This window comes from Bactrocera tryoni, chromosome 5, assembly GCF_016617805.1.
Source record: "Bactrocera tryoni isolate S06 chromosome 5, CSIRO_BtryS06_freeze2, whole genome shotgun sequence".
In the NCBI taxonomy this organism is placed as follows: Eukaryota; Metazoa; Arthropoda; class Insecta; order Diptera; family Tephritidae; genus Bactrocera; species Bactrocera tryoni.
The window spans coordinates 52414835-52433541 of NC_052503.1; the positions used below are offsets into that span (position 1 = coordinate 52414835).

Here is an 18707-nt window from a genome sequence, read left to right on the forward strand (position 1 = left end):
TATGCATGTATGAATGTTTATTTGTGTTAAGCGTATGTTAAGTGTAGCGTGGCAGCTAAAGAAAATATTGGCTAGCGTGCTCGCTCGCCTAAGCAGCCTAGTCATTCAATGAAGTCAAAAGTTGGCAAATTAAATTGGGCGACGGCGATGGCGGCGGGACGGCAACAGCAGCAGCATGTGAATTAGCATGTTTTTTGTTGATTATGCGCTGGTACAACAAATAATTTCATTTTTTTGTATACAATGCACGTGTTTGCGAAAGAAATATGAAAAAGCGAATTGCTAAAATACATACATATCTACATATTTATATGAAAACAAACATGTTTATATTTATGCTTGAATGACTATAGCAAAATATAAGATTTTCTCTTGTTTTCAACGGATAGTTACTTATACATACATGTACATATGTACATATATAGATTTCATTGCCATTAACACTTCTAATAGTAGCTGAAGCAATTATTTTTAGATTTTATGGCACACTAAGTGTTTAGTTGTTGTTTTTATTGCTGTTGCTGTTGCCGCTTATCTAGCCTTTTCTCGCTTTTAAGTAAATTTGTTCATACAAAAATGTATCTTAATTAATTTTTGTATTATTAGCGCACCCTGTTTTGTCTACAAATCACAATTAGTGCATAGGCTTGCAAAGTGTTAATTACAGTTTAATAAAAAAGGTAAGGCGTCAAGCACTTTTCGCAAATAAATTTGCATAAGCAAATAAGTGTGTTTTATTATTGCCACTGAAGACAAGCTGTTTCTAGTAATGACGACATTGCTGATACAGGCAAATGACGTCTCAATGACAAATGACGTTAGCAAAAGCAAAAAAATATGTAAGCAAATTATTACACGTGTTGCTGTGACAGATCTTGCAGTGATTTTTGGGCGAATGATTTTTAAAGTGGTTTTAGTTTGTATATACATATATATGTATGTATGTATGAGTATATACATACATACATACATATGTAAGTAAGTATATCGAAGGGCTTAACCAGCCTGTTGGAAACGCAGCGCCAAGTGTGCAGGAGGCAAGAGTGATTAATTACAATTTAATATTCTTTGCACATATGTATGTAGTACATACATACTTGTACATACATATGTATGTAGTGTTCGGTTTAAAATAAAAAATGCAATTGCTTGGTTTCAAATAATTGATTTTGTCGTTAGAATCATCTATTTGACTTCATACTTCATTAATCGCATAAGGAATGACATTTAACGAATTTTCGGAAGCGCATTTAATTTCAAAACATCAACACCGAAATTGCGGGACTACACAAAAAACGGACCCGTCCTGAAAAACTAATGCAGTCAAAGTCATCAGAAAAATTGTAGCCGACATCTAATTTCAAAAAATAAATCCCGAAATTTCGGGCCTACACAAAAAGATGGCTTGAACTGAAAAACTAATGCAGTCAAAGTTATCAGAAAAATAGTAGCCGACATCTAATTTCAAAAAATCAATCCCGAAATTTCGGGACTGCACATAAAACGGGTTCGACCTGAAAAACTAATGCAGTCATAATAATCAGAAAAATTATAAATACAAGATATTTAAAAATTTCATAAATCTTTAATACATATGTACATATATCAGAACCATCCCGAATTGCTTCCTTTCGAATAATTACTATTTTATCAATTAGAAATAGTCCAGTCATTTAAGCTTAAATTAGGTAAGAATCTCGGAATTCGATATACCCATTTATATGTCTGTAAATACTATACTCAGGTATACCCTACCATATGTAGGTTTTGAGACAACTTTAGGGTGTCAATATACAAGTATTTACAGACTTATGTATAAATGGGTATATCGAATTCCGAGGTGAACTTACTATAATGACTGGACTAAATATACATTTTACTTTACATTTCATTGGTTCCGTCAGTAATGATGTTTCACGATTTTTTTGAAAGTAGTGTACGACATTTAATTCGAAAATATCAATCCCGAAATCTCAGGGCTATACAAAAAAGAGTTTGATCAGAAATTTGTCAAAAGTTTCGGGATTTTTTATATTGTTTGTAGTTTGGTTTAGAATGTCAATTCTTTTGATTTCGGGAAATAAAGAAAAAAAATCAGGAATAATAATTAACTGATTATTATTTAGATATTTTTGTTCCAAAAAGAAAATTAGTGGCAGTTATATAGAAAATAATAATTAATTTCATTACTAAATATGGTATATTCAATGTTTACATTTTTGCAATAGAAAACAGAACGAACATCAGTTTGAGAATAATTTCTCTGTGTTGATAACAGTGCCACTGCAACTGCGTCAAACTGAGCTGTCGAGTCACCCACCAAGAACAATGGCAAGCCATACAATTATTCCAAGCTGCTTATATTATATTTACTTTCGTTTTTTAATTTGTGCACGAAATAAGTGTAATAGATAAAAAAATAAAAGTGTAAATAAGGACTTACATACATATGTTCGCTGGTGATGAGCAAATGGCATAATTAGCACGCGCAAATGCACTTTTGCTATTACTTTGTAGGCGATTAGGCTTATCGCAGTGTACCATTGACACGTGTTTGATGTACATACATACATAATTTAAAGCGCAATTGGGACAGGTGTGCTTCTGGCTGCAGCAGTGTGAAGTCTGATTTTGTTGTTTGTGAGTCGTGTAAGACACGTGAATATGATTCGAACGTAAAAATTGTCTACTTTGCAAAATTACGGTAATACTATAATATATATGTATATATATATATTTTGTTGTTGTTGTTTTCATCATATTGCCTCCAAGTGTTATTGAAAAATATATGTCTGCTAATATAACTAATAAGTGAAAATTAGTTGAAAGTTATAAAAATAACGGGCTCGTATGACGAATCATTTAAATAATCATAATTTAATAAATTTGTCATGGTTGGCGCAAAGTTCGTGAGCTCGTGTTACTTATCGACCGTAAAAGATTTGCACAAAGCAAATAATAATATTATACATGCGTTAATTTTATTTATTATTTATTGCTGATTTATTACACGTGCGCAAATATACTATATTCATATAGTTATGTATATTTTAATGTGTGGCAGTTAATTTTTTTACATTTTATTATTACTTTTAAGCATATTCGTAGATAATACTGCTTAAAGGAAATAAAATGAATTACTGTAGAGGTTAGTTGTGTAATAAAAAATAATTATGCGTTGGCAATTTGGTGGCCGGAATGTTCTGGAGAAACTTCTGCAAACGGTAATCATTAATAAAAGCTCTTTTTAAGCATGAAAGCTACACTGCATATATTTCAAACTAAGCTGTTGCCTTGAAAAATATTTCGTGACCGGAAAGTGGTGGACAAATGTATCCACTTGGTTCTGTGAAATAGAAAAATCAAAAGTCATGACCTTTCCAACATGAAAGCTCATTGAAAGCTTCATACTAACTATTTCGAAAAAAACTTTCGCAACATTTTTTGAAATATTAAATTAGATGCAAATGGCAGTGTTTAATAAAAGATCTTGTCAAGCATGAAACTTACATGAAAGCTTTGCTACAAATATTCCAAATTAAGCTGTGGCGTTAAAATATATTTCGTGAGCGTGGATAAATGTATTCACATGTTTCTCTAATATATATAAATCAAAAGCTATGACTTTTCCAACGTGAAAGCTCAATGAAAGCTTTATCCTAACTATTTCGAAAAAAGCTTACGCAAACGTTTTTTGAATATTAAATTTAAAAAAGAGTTTAGAAAAAATCAAGTTTTTGAAGAATTGCGGTAAAATTTAAAAGACGTTTTTTGTGAGATTAAAAATTATCTGATCTCTCTTAACTTTCTAAAGGTTTATTTATTAGTAAAATTAATTATTATTAACATTAAGAGTTCAAACCTCAAATAAAGCAAGAGAATTTGTAAAGCAAAATAATATATAAATTTACATAAAATGTATAAATCTAGATTTTCAGTTTCAGTTTTATTTTTAAGTTTTAACTTAGAGGTACAGATTAAAAAAAGAAGAAAAAAAATAAAAAATTTAAATCGCGATATTAGTAACAAAAATAATTAAACAACTCGCTCGTATTGAACACGCGCCAACGCTTGAAAAATAAGTCTAAAGTGAAAGATTGAGAAATAATTAAAAATTAACAAATCAAAAACAAAAAATAAAAAACCAATGAGTAAACTACAACTTCAAAATGCCTCAATACCAATTTACTAACAACGAATATTCATGTATGAGTGTGCAGTTATATAATTGGAAGCTGCCAAAAAACAGCGTTGAAAATCAGTCAGAAGTGAGCGTACGCGCAAAGCGTTTTAAGTGCGAGAATTAACCTTTTATGGGTGCCGACGGTATAAACCTATACATATGTACATACATATGTACATATATACACATACAAGCTGTTACCGGGCAGTGATTTCCTACAAAGTAGCTAGGTAGGCGGTTTTTGCTTTGCTTTTAACTTTTAACTCGTCAGCTAGCCGGCAGCTGGAAGTTACCTGGTGCTGATTTGCACATTTATTTTATTAATTTAACATTACGTCTGCTAAACTGTTTTTATTTTTTATTATGTATGCTCATTCGTGGATTATTGAATGTATTGTACTTCGATGGTTCTTAATTATTTTCGATTTTCTTCCAAGTGAGTCAATGAATAATTATTTCCAGCTCTATAATATTTTCTATATCAATAAATTTTTCCAGAAAAAAAGCTGTCTAGAAAATTTAAATGTTTTAAAACCGTTTGGTAGGATTAAGGGGGTATTCTTGTCTAGGATTTTGAAAAAATCGATTTTTTTTGCATATCTTGAAAGCTTTGACTTTCAAAAATATGACCTTGGAAGGATTTTTCAAAATTCGACTTATTTTCGGAGATACAGCCGATTTTTTGACGTGACGTCCGTGTTCACTAGAATTGTGTCCTAAACTTTAAACGCGTTTTTCTCACAACTGACTTTTTCGGAACGATACCCACGATTTCTCAGGTTCTACTCGACCGATTTACTTGAAATTTTTATAGAGTCTTCTGTATAGGCCTGTCTATGGTTGGAAGTAGCCCCATCTCCAAATTTTTATTTTTATTATTTTTAATTTTTAATTCGAAATAGTCAGAAAAAGTGATCTAAAAAAACTTTTTTGTTTCAGGCAGTCGCCATTTTGTGAAAAAAAATGTTCCCACTTTTCCGTAGTTCCGGCCATTGCGACATTATTCTAGATAAATAATCTTTTTTTTTTGGTTTTAGATAACTAGGAGGGTTGAAATCATGGGTATGGTCACGTTGAAATTTTTAGAGACCCCCCACTTCGTCAGCTCATAATTTTTGAAATTTTTTACTTTTTTTAGTTTTTAATTTTTTTCTGTACTCTTCTAAAATTAACAAATAACTAATAAAAAAATGGATAGTAAAAATTTTGATTGCCTTTTTTTACGACACTTTAAAAATTACCTGAAATTCATGCTTCTAGACCAGAATACCCCCTTAAAAATTAGGTTAGGTTATGTTGGAGGTTATAATGATCTGAAATTTCAAAGAACTTTTTACTAGCAAGATTTTTAAAAACAACCTAGTTCTAGGTTTCGCTCTTATTAGTGATTTTTGTCTATAAATTTGATGTAACCCGAGCCATGCACTATAGTATGCACACATTATACGAGTACCATAAACTTCAGCTTGGGGATGATTTTGGTACTCCACATTAAACATTATTTAAATTTAGATTTTCTGAAACACTTTAAAGAGAACACCTGACAGTTGTTCTAAAACTACAGCTGAACCATTAAACTTTATAGGATCTCCCAATACAAAAAAGCAAAAATTGCGCAATTCTAACAATGTAATATTTTTCGGAAGTATGAAAATGTTTAGTACACCCCTAATACACAAATTTATAATGCATGTTATATAGTATACAGCTTTTCATCACATTTGGCTCGTGGCAAGCGTGCATCTTTAACTACATGTGCGCTTAGTAATTTTTTCAAAATATTTGTGTAATTAAGTATACGCCTGCGCGTACTACCAACTTTCGTTTACAATATGGCACCATACATACACAAACAAAATGCAGGAACACTCATTACCATACATTGAAGTCCTACTGTAGCTTTGTTAGCGGGCAGCTCCATGGTTGACACAGTGACTGATGGTCCGTTAAAACAGTTTAAAACCCGCACGTTCCCTGTTATTTGTTTGTGTTTTTTTCTACACGCTTGCTAACAACATAACCCGACTCGCCAACCTACGAATAATTCACTGTTGTTTTTCGCAACTCTGTGCATGGCTGTGTGTATTTGTTGTTAAAGAATCGCGCGTTCATTGGCGCATTAGCTCGCGCTATGCGTTGGATGCGTCAGCTCGTGCTCGTGGTTCGTGTCTAAGCTATTATGCCAAATAAATAATAACGAGGAAGACAATTGATTGGCTGATTGTATATAAATATATGTATATGTACATACAACTATATATTTGCACAAAAAAATAACCAGAAAATTATATATTGCACAAAATATTTGGAGCAATAGCCGACAATTGTGTTGTACTCATTTGAAAAATTTTAACTCTTAATGCTGTTGTTGTTTTTATACCCTGAACAGGGCATATTAAGTTTGTCACGAAGTTTGTAACACCCAGAAGGAAGCGTCGGAGACCCTATAAAGTATATATATAATTGATCATTATGTTGCGCTGAGTCGATTTAACCATGCCCGTCTGTCTGTCCGTCTGTCTGTCTACATATGTATATACGAACTAGTCCCTCAGTTTTTAAGATATCGTTTTGAAATTTTGTAAACGTCATTTCCTCTACAAGAAGCTGCTCATTTGTCGGAACTGCCGATATCGGACCACTATAACATATAGCTGCCATACAAACTGAACGATCGGAATCAAGTTCTTGTATGGAAAACTTTCACATTTGACGATATATCTTCACGAAACTTGGTATGAGTTATTGTTCGTAGAAATAATGTAATATCGGAAGAAATTGTTCAGGTCGGCTCACTATAGCATATAGCTGCCATACAAACCGAGCGATCGGAAGCAAGGGCTTGTATGGAAAACTTTCGCATTTGACGTAGTATCTTCACGAAGTTTGACATGGATTACTGCTTAAGATAATAACAAAATCTCTGAAAAAATTGTTCAGATCGGATTACTATAGCATATAGCTTCCATACAAACTGGACGCATAGTTACTAAAAGAAATGCACCTGTGAAGGGTATATTAACTTCGGTGCAGCCGAAGTTAACGTTTTTTCTTGTTATTGTCAGAGCTTACAAACAGCGGTGTTTGTCTGCTTGTCTGGCCACCGTTTGTCTGAACCTTTCAATTACAATTTTCGTATACTATTTTTCGTCACTCGTTGACCTTTGCATTAGGTTTGCCACGAGGTTTGAAACCCCTACAATGAAACCTCGGAGAGTAAATATCTAAAACAATCAGTGTGACGAGCAGAGTCGTTTTAGTTATGTCGGTCTGTCTTTATGTACGCGTAGTGACTAATTTTTGAGATGTCGATCAGAAAGTTTACTCAGGTCCTTCTCGTCCCAAGAAGCTGCTCATTTGTTGGAATCGCACCACGTTGGTATATATGAAGTTACCATACAAACTGACCTATCGAAATTAATATAAAGATCTGTGTATACCGTCTTATGCAACTATAAGAAATGCACCTGTGAAGAGTTTTATAACTTCGGTTGAAGTTTCTTCGTGTTTTTCGTAATTTCGGTTTTGTTGTTGCTCTTTCTATTTAGTTGACATATTTTTAGTTAATATTATGCTAATTTTTATTGCTTTGACTGTTGTTTTTTATTTATTTTTTATTATTGACTTCCTGAACTGTGCTTTGATTGTCTGGTCTGTAGAGCTGTGAGTGAGAGAGCAAAATATAAATTTTTATTCTGCGCAATTGTCTATATACAAATATACAAATGTATAAATGTACATACAAGAGTTCGAGTCATAACCACAAAGTCTGTAGGGAACAATCACTAGCGTTCATTAACCCAACAGCACCAGGTGTCATAAAGGCATCAACAAACACAACTTATTGTTGCGAAATATTTTTTAATAAAAAGTGCGTTAAATTACAAAAAAAAGGAAACAATTATTTAATTATATAGTATATTATACAATATACATTTACTCAAGTGTTGAAGACTGGATTGTGCTTAGAAACTAGTTTTCTATATTCTCAGACCCTTTTACAAAATATAATTAGGTATATGTACATAGGTAGGGGTTGTTGTTGTTGTAACTGTCATCTAATCACCGCTTGGGCGGTAAGGTTCGAGCTGGGTGTCACCGAAGTCATACATATGTATATAGGAAGTTGTCTTTGTGCGCGCCTTCGTTTCAAGTTATGCTTTCTCGTGTCTGATGCTTTTTTCTTTGCTGTTGGAAAGATCGGTCGGAAAAAATACTGTTCAGCACAACTTGTTATGGAAAGAACAAGATTATATGCTTATTTTTTGGATTGTCCAAGTTGCTTTAAAATGATCTGATTGGAATTTATTAGACCTATAGAAAATCCCAAGGAACCCACGTGAAAAACGGAAGTATATTAACCATAGATCTCTTATTTTATTATGGCGTAACGGGATCTGTGTGATCTATTGAATCAGATCGGCAATACGTTATCGGCAACATCTTGAATACTTGAAATTGGCAGGATCCTCAGCCTATTTTATATGGGAGGAGAAATATCTGAGCTCGGATAGAAACTGGATACCAACAGCGAAAATAGCAATAACGTATCGCAATGAGAATTTATCTATTGGAAACCCGTAAGCCATTCCGAACAGTCTTCATTTTAGGAGTCTTGTAGGTTCCTCATTGAAAGTACCGCGATTTTGTTACCTACTATGAGGTGATAGTAACGGTCTACAAATGCAGATAACGGCATTACTGATCCATCAGCCATGATGACGCCCGGCTCATTTTGTTGTTTCGACGCTTCGAAAAGAAAAAGTCATGCATAAAATTTGCCATACACAAATGTAAATATTCACATATGTATGTGCATATGTATATGTATAGCGACGTATTAAAACAGAAGGAGAATGTTACATAATAAACAACCATTTTTATTGTTACATTTCTTTTTATTGCCACACTTTGCCATCGATCATTTTGTTCGGTGTAAAAATAGAGAAAAAAATATGGATGAAACAAAAACATTTCACTTAATTTATTGTGTTTTTGTTGCTGTTGTAAAACAATGCTTTCGACTCGTATTATATTCATGGATGGGCATTGGACCCATTGCACTCGTCGTAAAAGGGAATGTTGTCACTTACAGACACATGCACACGCACACTCACCAGTATGGACTCGTGTATGAACACAAGTGTAATGCCGTGAAAATTGACAGTGAATGTCGCATGCGGTAGCAAAAATAAGAAATAGCCATTAAAGTATTGAGTGCTTGCAAGAATGTCATTGCTGACGTTTATGGCATTGCCACACTTGTCAATGGCGAGCGAATGATGTAGTGAAGGGAATCGAAAGGAAAAAAAAATAAAAAAAGTTGAATAAAATTAAAACTAAAAAAATATAAAAAATAAATAAAAATAAAAAAAATTATAAATTAAACTAAAAAATATTAATAAAAAATAAGTAAGAAATATGGAAAATAAATAAAAATAAAAATAAGTAGAAACATAAAAAATTACGTGAAATATAAAAAAAGTAATTTGAAATTTTATAAATGGGTTTTGTATTACAATTTGAAAAGTAAAAAAAATGTTGTTTTTTGTTTTTAATTTCACATTGGGTGTACACCTTACATTTTTAGCTTCTTTTTCTTTTCATAAATAGTTTTTTAATTTTACTCATTTTCTTCTCTCCACAATTTGTGGCATTTTCTGAATTATTTAACGCTTACAACACACAGTTGCCAACTGTCAATGGTAATTTGCAATTTGTGTGCGCTTGTAATTTTTATTTTTATACAATTGTCGGATGTTTCGTTGAGTTGGCGAATCGTTCCTTGCTTTCTTTGAAATGCCTGAATTGCAAAAGCGTGGAATTGTTAACCCTTTTTGGCAGCAGTTAAATGGCTCTTGCCATAAACATATTTAAATATATGTACACACAACATTCATACCAACACAAATGCACATACATATGTATAAATACGTATTCATATGTGTGAATGCATGCGCTTGCGAGCACGTAACGATCATTGCTGTCATAACTGCCGGTAAAAAAATAACAAAATACACCTCTGTGGTGAACATAAAAACTGTGAAGCTAAGCAAAATTATGTGTGCATAAATGCCATATTATTTTGCCGTGAATTTGTAGTTGTTTTTTTATTTATTTCATTTTAATTTTATTATAATTCTATATATGTATGAGAGTTTTATTCGCGAAAAAAATGTTTAAAATGAGTAAAAGTAACACGGAAAACCTAAATAACTCAAGCAGCAATTAAACTGTTGAATATTTTCCCATAGTAAATTTGATTTTATTAATAAGGCGATAAACATTTGTGATTTATATTGCATTATAAAATGGTTTCTACTCAGCAAATTATACTTAGCACTTGCTATGAGTCATTACCGCGCAGGAAAATAATGAGAGGGGCTTTCGAGAGGGTGGTGAGTGTTTTTAATGGTCACTACCGCTTATCACGAAAGCGTAAAGCAGCTGAGAAATTTACACGAGAAATATTTTCATGATACTTAGATATTCACGTACATATGTATGTATATGCTTGGCAGCAAACTACTGTTTTGACCACGAATGAGAAATGTGAAATTGGTCCAGTATTTTTTCCTAGGTTCCAATAGTTCTGTTATTTTTTCTTGCAACCATCTGATACAAGTTCGATACCTACTCACTCTCAACTCCAATATTTTTCTAGCTTATCTTATTACTTTACTTTGAATTTCGAATAATATCTAGACTGCGCTTCATTAGATTAGCAGATTTGCGCTTAAATAGTTTTGTTAAATTTCTACCAAAACCAAAGAATCTACAATTCTAAACATTTTAGCGATTATTAACAAATAATTTTTATACTAAACAAAATAACAATTAGAGTTTTACCTTTTCGCCATATTTTTTAATGTTGTACTTTTAAATTCGGAAAAAATCAGATTGCCTAAGCTAACGTGAGGACGCTTTTCGGCTAAATATAGTTAACAAAATATAACAAAAATTATGTAATGAGACATTCTTATCGCATCTTTTCTATACCAGTGGTTGTTTATAAAAAAAAGAGAAAACAGTAAAGTAGCTAAAACTTAACAACAAAGAAATCAGAAGCAATTGTAGAAGGCTTTATAAAGGTGTGCTAACCTGGTAACACGCAGTGTATATGAATAAGCATGATAAAGGCTCAGTTACACATATAATCAGTTAAAAACAGTTCTTGACCATGGCAGTAGGCAGCTTAACTAATCGGATTTTTATTTTATTAATATTAATCTAGGTTTAACTTAGACACCAAATTTACTGCCATGAAAGAGTCCTACATTGGAGTTAGTTAATCTGGTAGCGATTCAAGTGATTTAAATTTATTTTATAAAATTATAAATTTTTAAAAGAAAGATAAGCAGCACACAAAATCGAGTATGAAACCGGTGAGAGTTAATTGGACAGCTTAAAAGCAGTGTCATTCAAAAAATGTGTCACTGCATTGGAAAAATAGTACACAAGAAATCTGTGAATTCGTAAAACTTCTCATAAATGTGCGCAATTAAACCAGAATAAATAGTGGTGTGAAATATGTTTTTTCCCTTGGTCTTTTGCTGATCGCTTGAATTTCTTATTTTTCTATTCACATATAAAGCTCTATAAATGTAGATAGATAACTTGACCCACATTTGTTGTAGTTGACACCAACGAAAACACCAATTTGCAAATTCACCAAAACAACACACCTAAGGCAATGTAAAACGCGACAATCTAACTAAATAAGCGACGAGGGAACAAAAGCTTTCATTCATTGAGCTGCGACAATGAGTTCACTTTCAGCAGCATTGACAACACATCGTCACATATACAAAATGTATTTACATCTGTTTGTATGTGTGTTTACATAAGCAACTATGCTCTTTCATTGTGCTTTTCGCAAAAATAGCGCGGAAAATTTCTTAGAATTGCATAGAAATAAAAAATGAAGTGAAATTAAATAAACAATAATTCAGCGACAAATGTTGCAGGCAAATTTTAACCATGAAGAAGTGGCACAAGAAGCAAAAGAACCTTCGCGGCGTTAAAAGAAAAAAATATATGTAAGTAAATAGGAAATTCAAATAATATATTAAAAAAAGTAAAGAAATAAAAATGTAAGTAATAAAGTACAAGAAAATGTAGTTGATTGAGAATATTAAAGATTAATTCTGCGTCAAGTGTTTTCCCCCAAATTTTTTAGTAAAATTAAAAAAAAATATTTAAATTAAGGGGGTATTCTACTCTAGAATTTTGAAAAATTGGATTTTTTTCATATATTTAAAGTTTAGACCCTTACGAACATATCCTCAAAAGGATTTTTAAAAATTAAAATTATTTTAAGAGCTACAGTTACTTTAGTGACGCAATACCTAGCCCGGTTCGGCCGTATTTTTTTCTCGAAACTACTTTTTTCCACACGGTACCGGCATTATCTCAAGTTCTATACAGCCGATTTACTTGAAATTTTGTGTGAACCTTCTTTATATAATCCTTTATCGTTCCTACCAGCATCGCGTCAAAATTTTTGTTTTTAATATTTAAAAAAAATTCAGGAATTTCAAAAAAAAACGTAAAAAATGATTTTTATTTTCTGGCAGTCGCCATTCTTTTTTCGTGTTCCCTGAGGTAGGGACTATAACAGCATCCTTACTGATTAAGAATTTCTTTTGATTGTATTTTTCAGACCACCAGGAGAGTCAGGATCAATGTCATCAGGATGCGCCATTTTTTTACACCTGTCTCCCCCCCTCTAATTATTTTAATTTTTAATAATTTTTTGTAAATTTTTTTTCTGTATTCTTAAGATATCAATAAAAACACCATAAAAAATGGATAGTAAAAATATTTTTGGTGTCTTTTTAAATAAAATTCAAAAAACTGCGCAAAATTTGATTTCTAGACTAGAATACCCCTTAATATATAAGCAATAACCAAAAAAGTATTAATGAGTTTATTAAATCAAAAAAAATACTACTTTTATTGAACAATTTCTTTTAGAAATAAATCTTTTTAAGTTTTTTTTTTTAATTTTAATAATTTACAAATTTTAACTTTAATGTTTTTTTTTTAATTATTACTTCAAAGCCATTTTGCTTTTCAGAATATATTTTTTATGTAAAATTAAAAAATATTGTATATGTAAATAAAAATATAAGCAACAACCAAAAAAGAATTAATGAGTTAATTAAAAAAATCATGAAAAATCTATTTTCTTTCGGAAACTATTTTTTTTAATTTTATTATTTTAAAAATGCTATTTTAATGCAATTTATTTTGGGAATTAATATTGTGTCAGTATATTTTTAATTTTAGTAATTTAATGTTTTTATTTTTAATGCAATTTCGTTTAGAATTTAATTTTTTTTATTTTTAGTAATTTGTAATTTGTATTTTTATTTTTAATGTTTTTTTAATTATTACTTCAAAGCCAATTTTTTCAGAATATATTTAATTTATTATATTTTGTATTTTGCAATAGAAAATGTATAGAATTGTATAATAAAAGTTCGAAATATCCAGATAATAAATTAGCAAAGAAACAATCCAGTTTATTATTTATTTATTCTCATTTACTATTTATGATCAAAAATTTAATTAAAATGTAATTTATTATGAGAATGAACAATTAAGGTGAAATTTATTGTTATAATATAGAAACTTTTGCTTGCGAAAGTGTTGGAAAAACTGGTATTTTGTACAAAGCATGAAATGTCATGGTAGAAGTAAAATTGGAAATATTTCAGAGAAATCTTTAACAAAGCTTAAGGAGTAATACATACATTTCTTCATTTTGGTTTCGAAACTGATTTTATTTTTGTAAAACAGCCACACTAGGTTTTTAATATGACTCTACTTCGCTGCTTAGTGGTTCATAACATATGTATATCTTCCTACACTTTATAACTTCTATATAAAGGGTGAACCATTTCGAGGTTCCCTACAGAACAGTAACTTAAAATTTAAAGGGGAATTTTTTGGCATTTTTTGTTTTGAAGTGTACCTTTTTCAAATGTTGGCCGTCTCAGATGGTCTATCATAGAATGACTCGTTCGAGTATTTCGACTGGTAACTGGCGAATAATACGCGTGAAGTCTTGCTCTAAGCCATGAATCGGAGCGGGATTGTCCGCATAGACTTTGTATTTTACGTATTCCCACAGGAAAAAGTCTAACGGTGTGATAACACACGATCTTGGTGGCCAGTCGACCGGTCCAAAACGTGAAATTATCTGCTCACCGAAGTGTTCACCCAATGAATCCATTGAATTTGAACGGAAATGCACACTTGCATGCACATTAATATATTTCTGTTTACATTCGTGGAAATAGTGACAACATCTGAGAAAATGATTTTCCCATGGCATTGACAAATTGACCTGCTTTATTTGCATGGGAATGATATACCCATTAAATCGGTCAATAGTGAGTTTGTCACTAAAAATAAATCCGAAAAATTCATGAAACTGAATTCATTAATAGTTATTTCAAAATTTAGAGAAGTTCTTCTACCTCTTCTTCTTCTTTATTCGCTTAGACACCGCTTACGTGATTATAGCCGAGTTAACAACAGCGCGTCAGTCGTTTCTGCTTGTGCGCCAATTGGATATTCCAAGCATAGCCAGGTCCTTCTCCCCTTGGTCCTTCCAACGGAGTGGAGGTCTTCCTCTTCCTCTGCGTACCCCGGCGGGTACAGCGTCGAATACTTTTAGAGCTGGAGTGTTTTCGTCCATTCGGACAACATGACCTAACCAGCGTAGCCGCTGTCTTTTAATTCGCTGATCTATGTAAATGCCGTCGTATATCTCATACAGCTCATCGTTCCATCGAATACGATATTCGCCGTGTCCAACGCGCAAAGGAGCATAAATCTTTCGCCGAACCTTTCTCTCGAAAACTCGCAACGTCGACTCATCAGTTGTTGTCATCGTCCAAGCATCTGCACCATGTAGCAGGACGGGAATAATGAGTGACTTATAGAGTTTGATTTTTGTTCGAGGATGGAGTTATGTGTAGAAGTTCATGCAAGTGAGGAAAGTTCTCTGATCGCCATTCACTTGGGAGAGGCCAGAAACGTTTCTTCTACATATGACTCAGGCAGCTCACGACTTCCGGTTTTAGACTAGGTATCCTCTGGGTAGCCTAAGAACATCCGTTCGAAGGCGAGCTAAAGTGAAAGGAAAAATATTCCCTACACAGGGTTGTGAGGTGGGTTTGGGACCCGCCACGTAAAAAACGTCCCCAATGAAAAGATACCAACTGCCTAGGATGAGAGACTCCCATTTGATGACGACCACAGTAAACGAAACAAGTTCTACTACCTACTTAATCTATAATTATGAATCCACCATTTTTCTCAAAGGTGTAAAAAATGAACTGTGCCGCTCTCAAACACAGCAGACAACAAGTGAGAAGCAGTGAATTTGGAGAAAATAGAGTAAATAAAATAATAGAGTAAATGAGCTTTACGACAGTCTCCGCGTCGTGGGTGGCTAAAATATGTTAAAAACTCTCGTCGTTTTTCGCACCTGCCTGGAAAAAGTACGATAACCTAATCGGAAAAGTATGTGTCTGTTGAAAAGATTTTCGCCGGATCAGTTTTTAATTGAAAAATCAAATTTTCGGAGGTCACATATTATACAGTTTAGTCAGAAAAAGTTTACTGAAGAGCGTATTTGCTAAAAGGATGTTAAGAAAGCACCGGAGCCTACACAAACACCAAATTTTTAAACGAAATGCAGATATCTTGCTTATTTCCGCTGAATGCCTACCTTTTTGCAGCTGTTGCTGTTGTTGTTGGTACAAGTGATGGTGTAGTTCACGCCATGGTTGCCAAAACAAACTATTTGCCACATTCGAATTGTTTTGCTGATCGCGCGCGTGCCACAATTGCGCATGCGCATGCGCCTGTTCCGCCTGGTTGTGGTGATGGTGATGATGATGCTGTTGTTGCTGCAGATGCGACGCCGGTGGCGGTAGCGTTAGTGGCAGCGCTGATACATGCGCAAGATGCATATGCGCCGCTGCTCCGCTTGACGATGGCGATGCCTGCGCTGTTGCTGTTGTTGTTGTCGCTTTCGCATGCTGCGTGCTCGCGCGATTAAGCGCAAACTGCTGTTGCTGTTGTGCCAAATGTTGCTGCTGCTCATGCTGCAAATGTTGCAGGTGATACTGTGCTGCCATGGCGGCGGCTGCTTGTGCCGCGGTGAACTGTGGCATTTGGCGCGCTGAAAGCGGTTGTGCTTGCAGCGCCGTCGCCGCCGCATGCTTTTGCGTACCTTTATGTCCATTTGTTGTTGCCGTTGCCGTATCTTTACCATGCGCTAGGCTCGTCTGTGCTGTGTAGTGGTTGCTATGCATGCTTGCCGTTGGGCTGCCGTTGCTGCCCACAGCTGATGCTGGTGAAGAGGATAGAGATGAGGCCGCGGAGGAGGAGGTCGATGGTGAGTTGGAAGAGGTTGCGGATGAGGCGCTTGCAGTGTTGTTGTTAGTGGACATAAGGGCTGTGTGGTTGCGCACCGCTAGCGTGTTCTGCGCGGCCGCTGTCGCTGCCGCGGCGGCATTGGCGACGCGCTCAAATTGCTTGATCTGGTTGTAGTAGTTTTGTTCGAAAGCGTTGAGCAGCAGATACTCCATTTTGCCAACGCGGGGTTAAGTGTGCGATTTACAGGGTGTATATTTGTGTTTTAATGGGTGCCACAACAAGTTTAATAATTATTTCAAGAGAGTTTCAGCACACAAAAGACGCGTAGTCGCCCATTTTTGTTATATAAATATATGGTTTACTTTTTTTAAATGTTGTTTTTGTAATTTGATTTTTATTGAAAAAATAATTTTGGTGTTTCACAAGTTCACTTTTTATTTTTAAGTTAATACCGTTAAAGGTTATGTTGTAACTTTTTATTGTAAGTAGTTTTTCACTTATTCATTCATTATTGGGAAGGATTCTGACACTCTATAGAAAATAAAAAAATTATTTATAAAAAATTTATAAATTTTTAAACAAAAAATAATTCTCATAATTCGTAACTGTAATGGTTTTTTGTTTGGTTAATATTACAAAAGATTTTAGTTCATTTTGCTTCTCGTTTTAGTGTTTATTTTTTAATTAAACTTTTTTATTGTTAATGTTTTATTATTTTTTCAAAATAAAAATTTGTAGGTACGATTTATATTTTCGATTTTCTGCATTAATAACATTTATGACTCATCATATTAAAATGCTTGTGACTTTCAAAAGGCATTCATTTTTAATAATTGTAGCATTCATAATGGTATTTGTGGCCATCGCAGAGTTATTTGATAATTTTTTTTTGATTTTTTTGCGAGTAAAAAATTTATAATTTGCCATGCGCGCATTGCTGCCATATTTGGCGACGCAGACGTGTCAATGTGTCGTTTGCAACTCCAAGCCAGTAAATATTTATGTATTTATGTACATGTGTCTTTGTATGTATGTTTTGTAATCGCTGTTTTCACGAATCGTTTGAAGTTCACGATTCGATTTTTCAGCATTCAAATGTTGCCTCAATACGAAATAATATGCGAAAACGTGCTTTGCATATTAAAGCATATTACAACTAAAGCATAAAAGCGAACAAATTTGCATTACAACAACATCTTGCTTTTGGATACGAATGTTTAAGCCTTCTTAAGACATTTTTGTGTCTTTAATTCGAAATATTATTATTTAGATTTTTTAGTATTTTTTGTTTAAAAATTTAAAATTTTTTGTTGGCTTTATAATAATATTCATCTGCTGATATTTTTTAACTTTATCAAACTACGTACACTTTATTTTCTGCACTTTATTTAAAGGTTTTAAATTTATTTTATTTATATTTGTTTCTTTATGAATTTTTTAAATTTTTTCTTGAGAAATATGTGTAATTGAGAATTTTAGCAACCGCAGTAAGAGATCATAAGGTTTGATTAAGTGCTAATATCTGGGTTAATTATGGTCTTTCTATAAATCTTCAATATGAGAAATCTGCAATATAGTTTATTCTTAACAAAAACCCCATTCAAGGAGGTTTGGTCCCTGAAAAATGCCATCAATAGATAATACATATATCGTCAACTAAATTGAAACATAAGGTAACATCATTTTTCATACATTTACAGGCGAAGGAAAAACGGTATAATAGAAACCATTCATATTAAAACGAAATTTGAGTTTTGGTTATAAAATGGTTATATATTGGTTATATCTGACGGCAGAAGATGACAATTTTATGACGATATTAAATTGGCTTATGATAAAGTGAGAATTTTTTGATTCCGAGCAATTACGCTTTCAGACCAATAGATTCACAGATGCAATACAATTCGAGTTCAGCGGCGTTCAGTTGAGATTTAACAACGGATTGAGCCAGGAATACCACGATCTTTGTTTTGAAATTTTCATTGCTCATATCTTCGATTGGTATAGTCTACTAGCTTTAGTACTGCCAAGAAATTATTCTCAGTGGAAGCACATTTTGCAAAATATTCGAGCGTATAAACGAATGTGGAGCAAATGGAGGCTTAGAAAAAGATTTTAACCTCAC

At 33.0% G+C, this 18707-nt stretch overlaps 1 protein-coding gene across 1 annotated transcript in view; it reads right to left on the reverse strand.

Annotated features, from left to right (window-relative positions):
• The window catches only part of LOC120777246 (proline-rich protein 36), a 40463-nt gene extending 23545 nt beyond the window's left edge, over window positions 1-16918 (reverse strand). The window contains exon 1 of the mRNA XM_040108437.1: window positions 15930-16918. Coding sequence (XP_039964371.1) covers window positions 15930-16794 — 865 coding nt within the window. The 5' untranslated portion in view covers window positions 16795-16918. The remainder of the gene's footprint in view (window positions 1-15929) is intronic.
• Between the last annotated feature and the right edge of the window lie 1789 nt (window positions 16919-18707).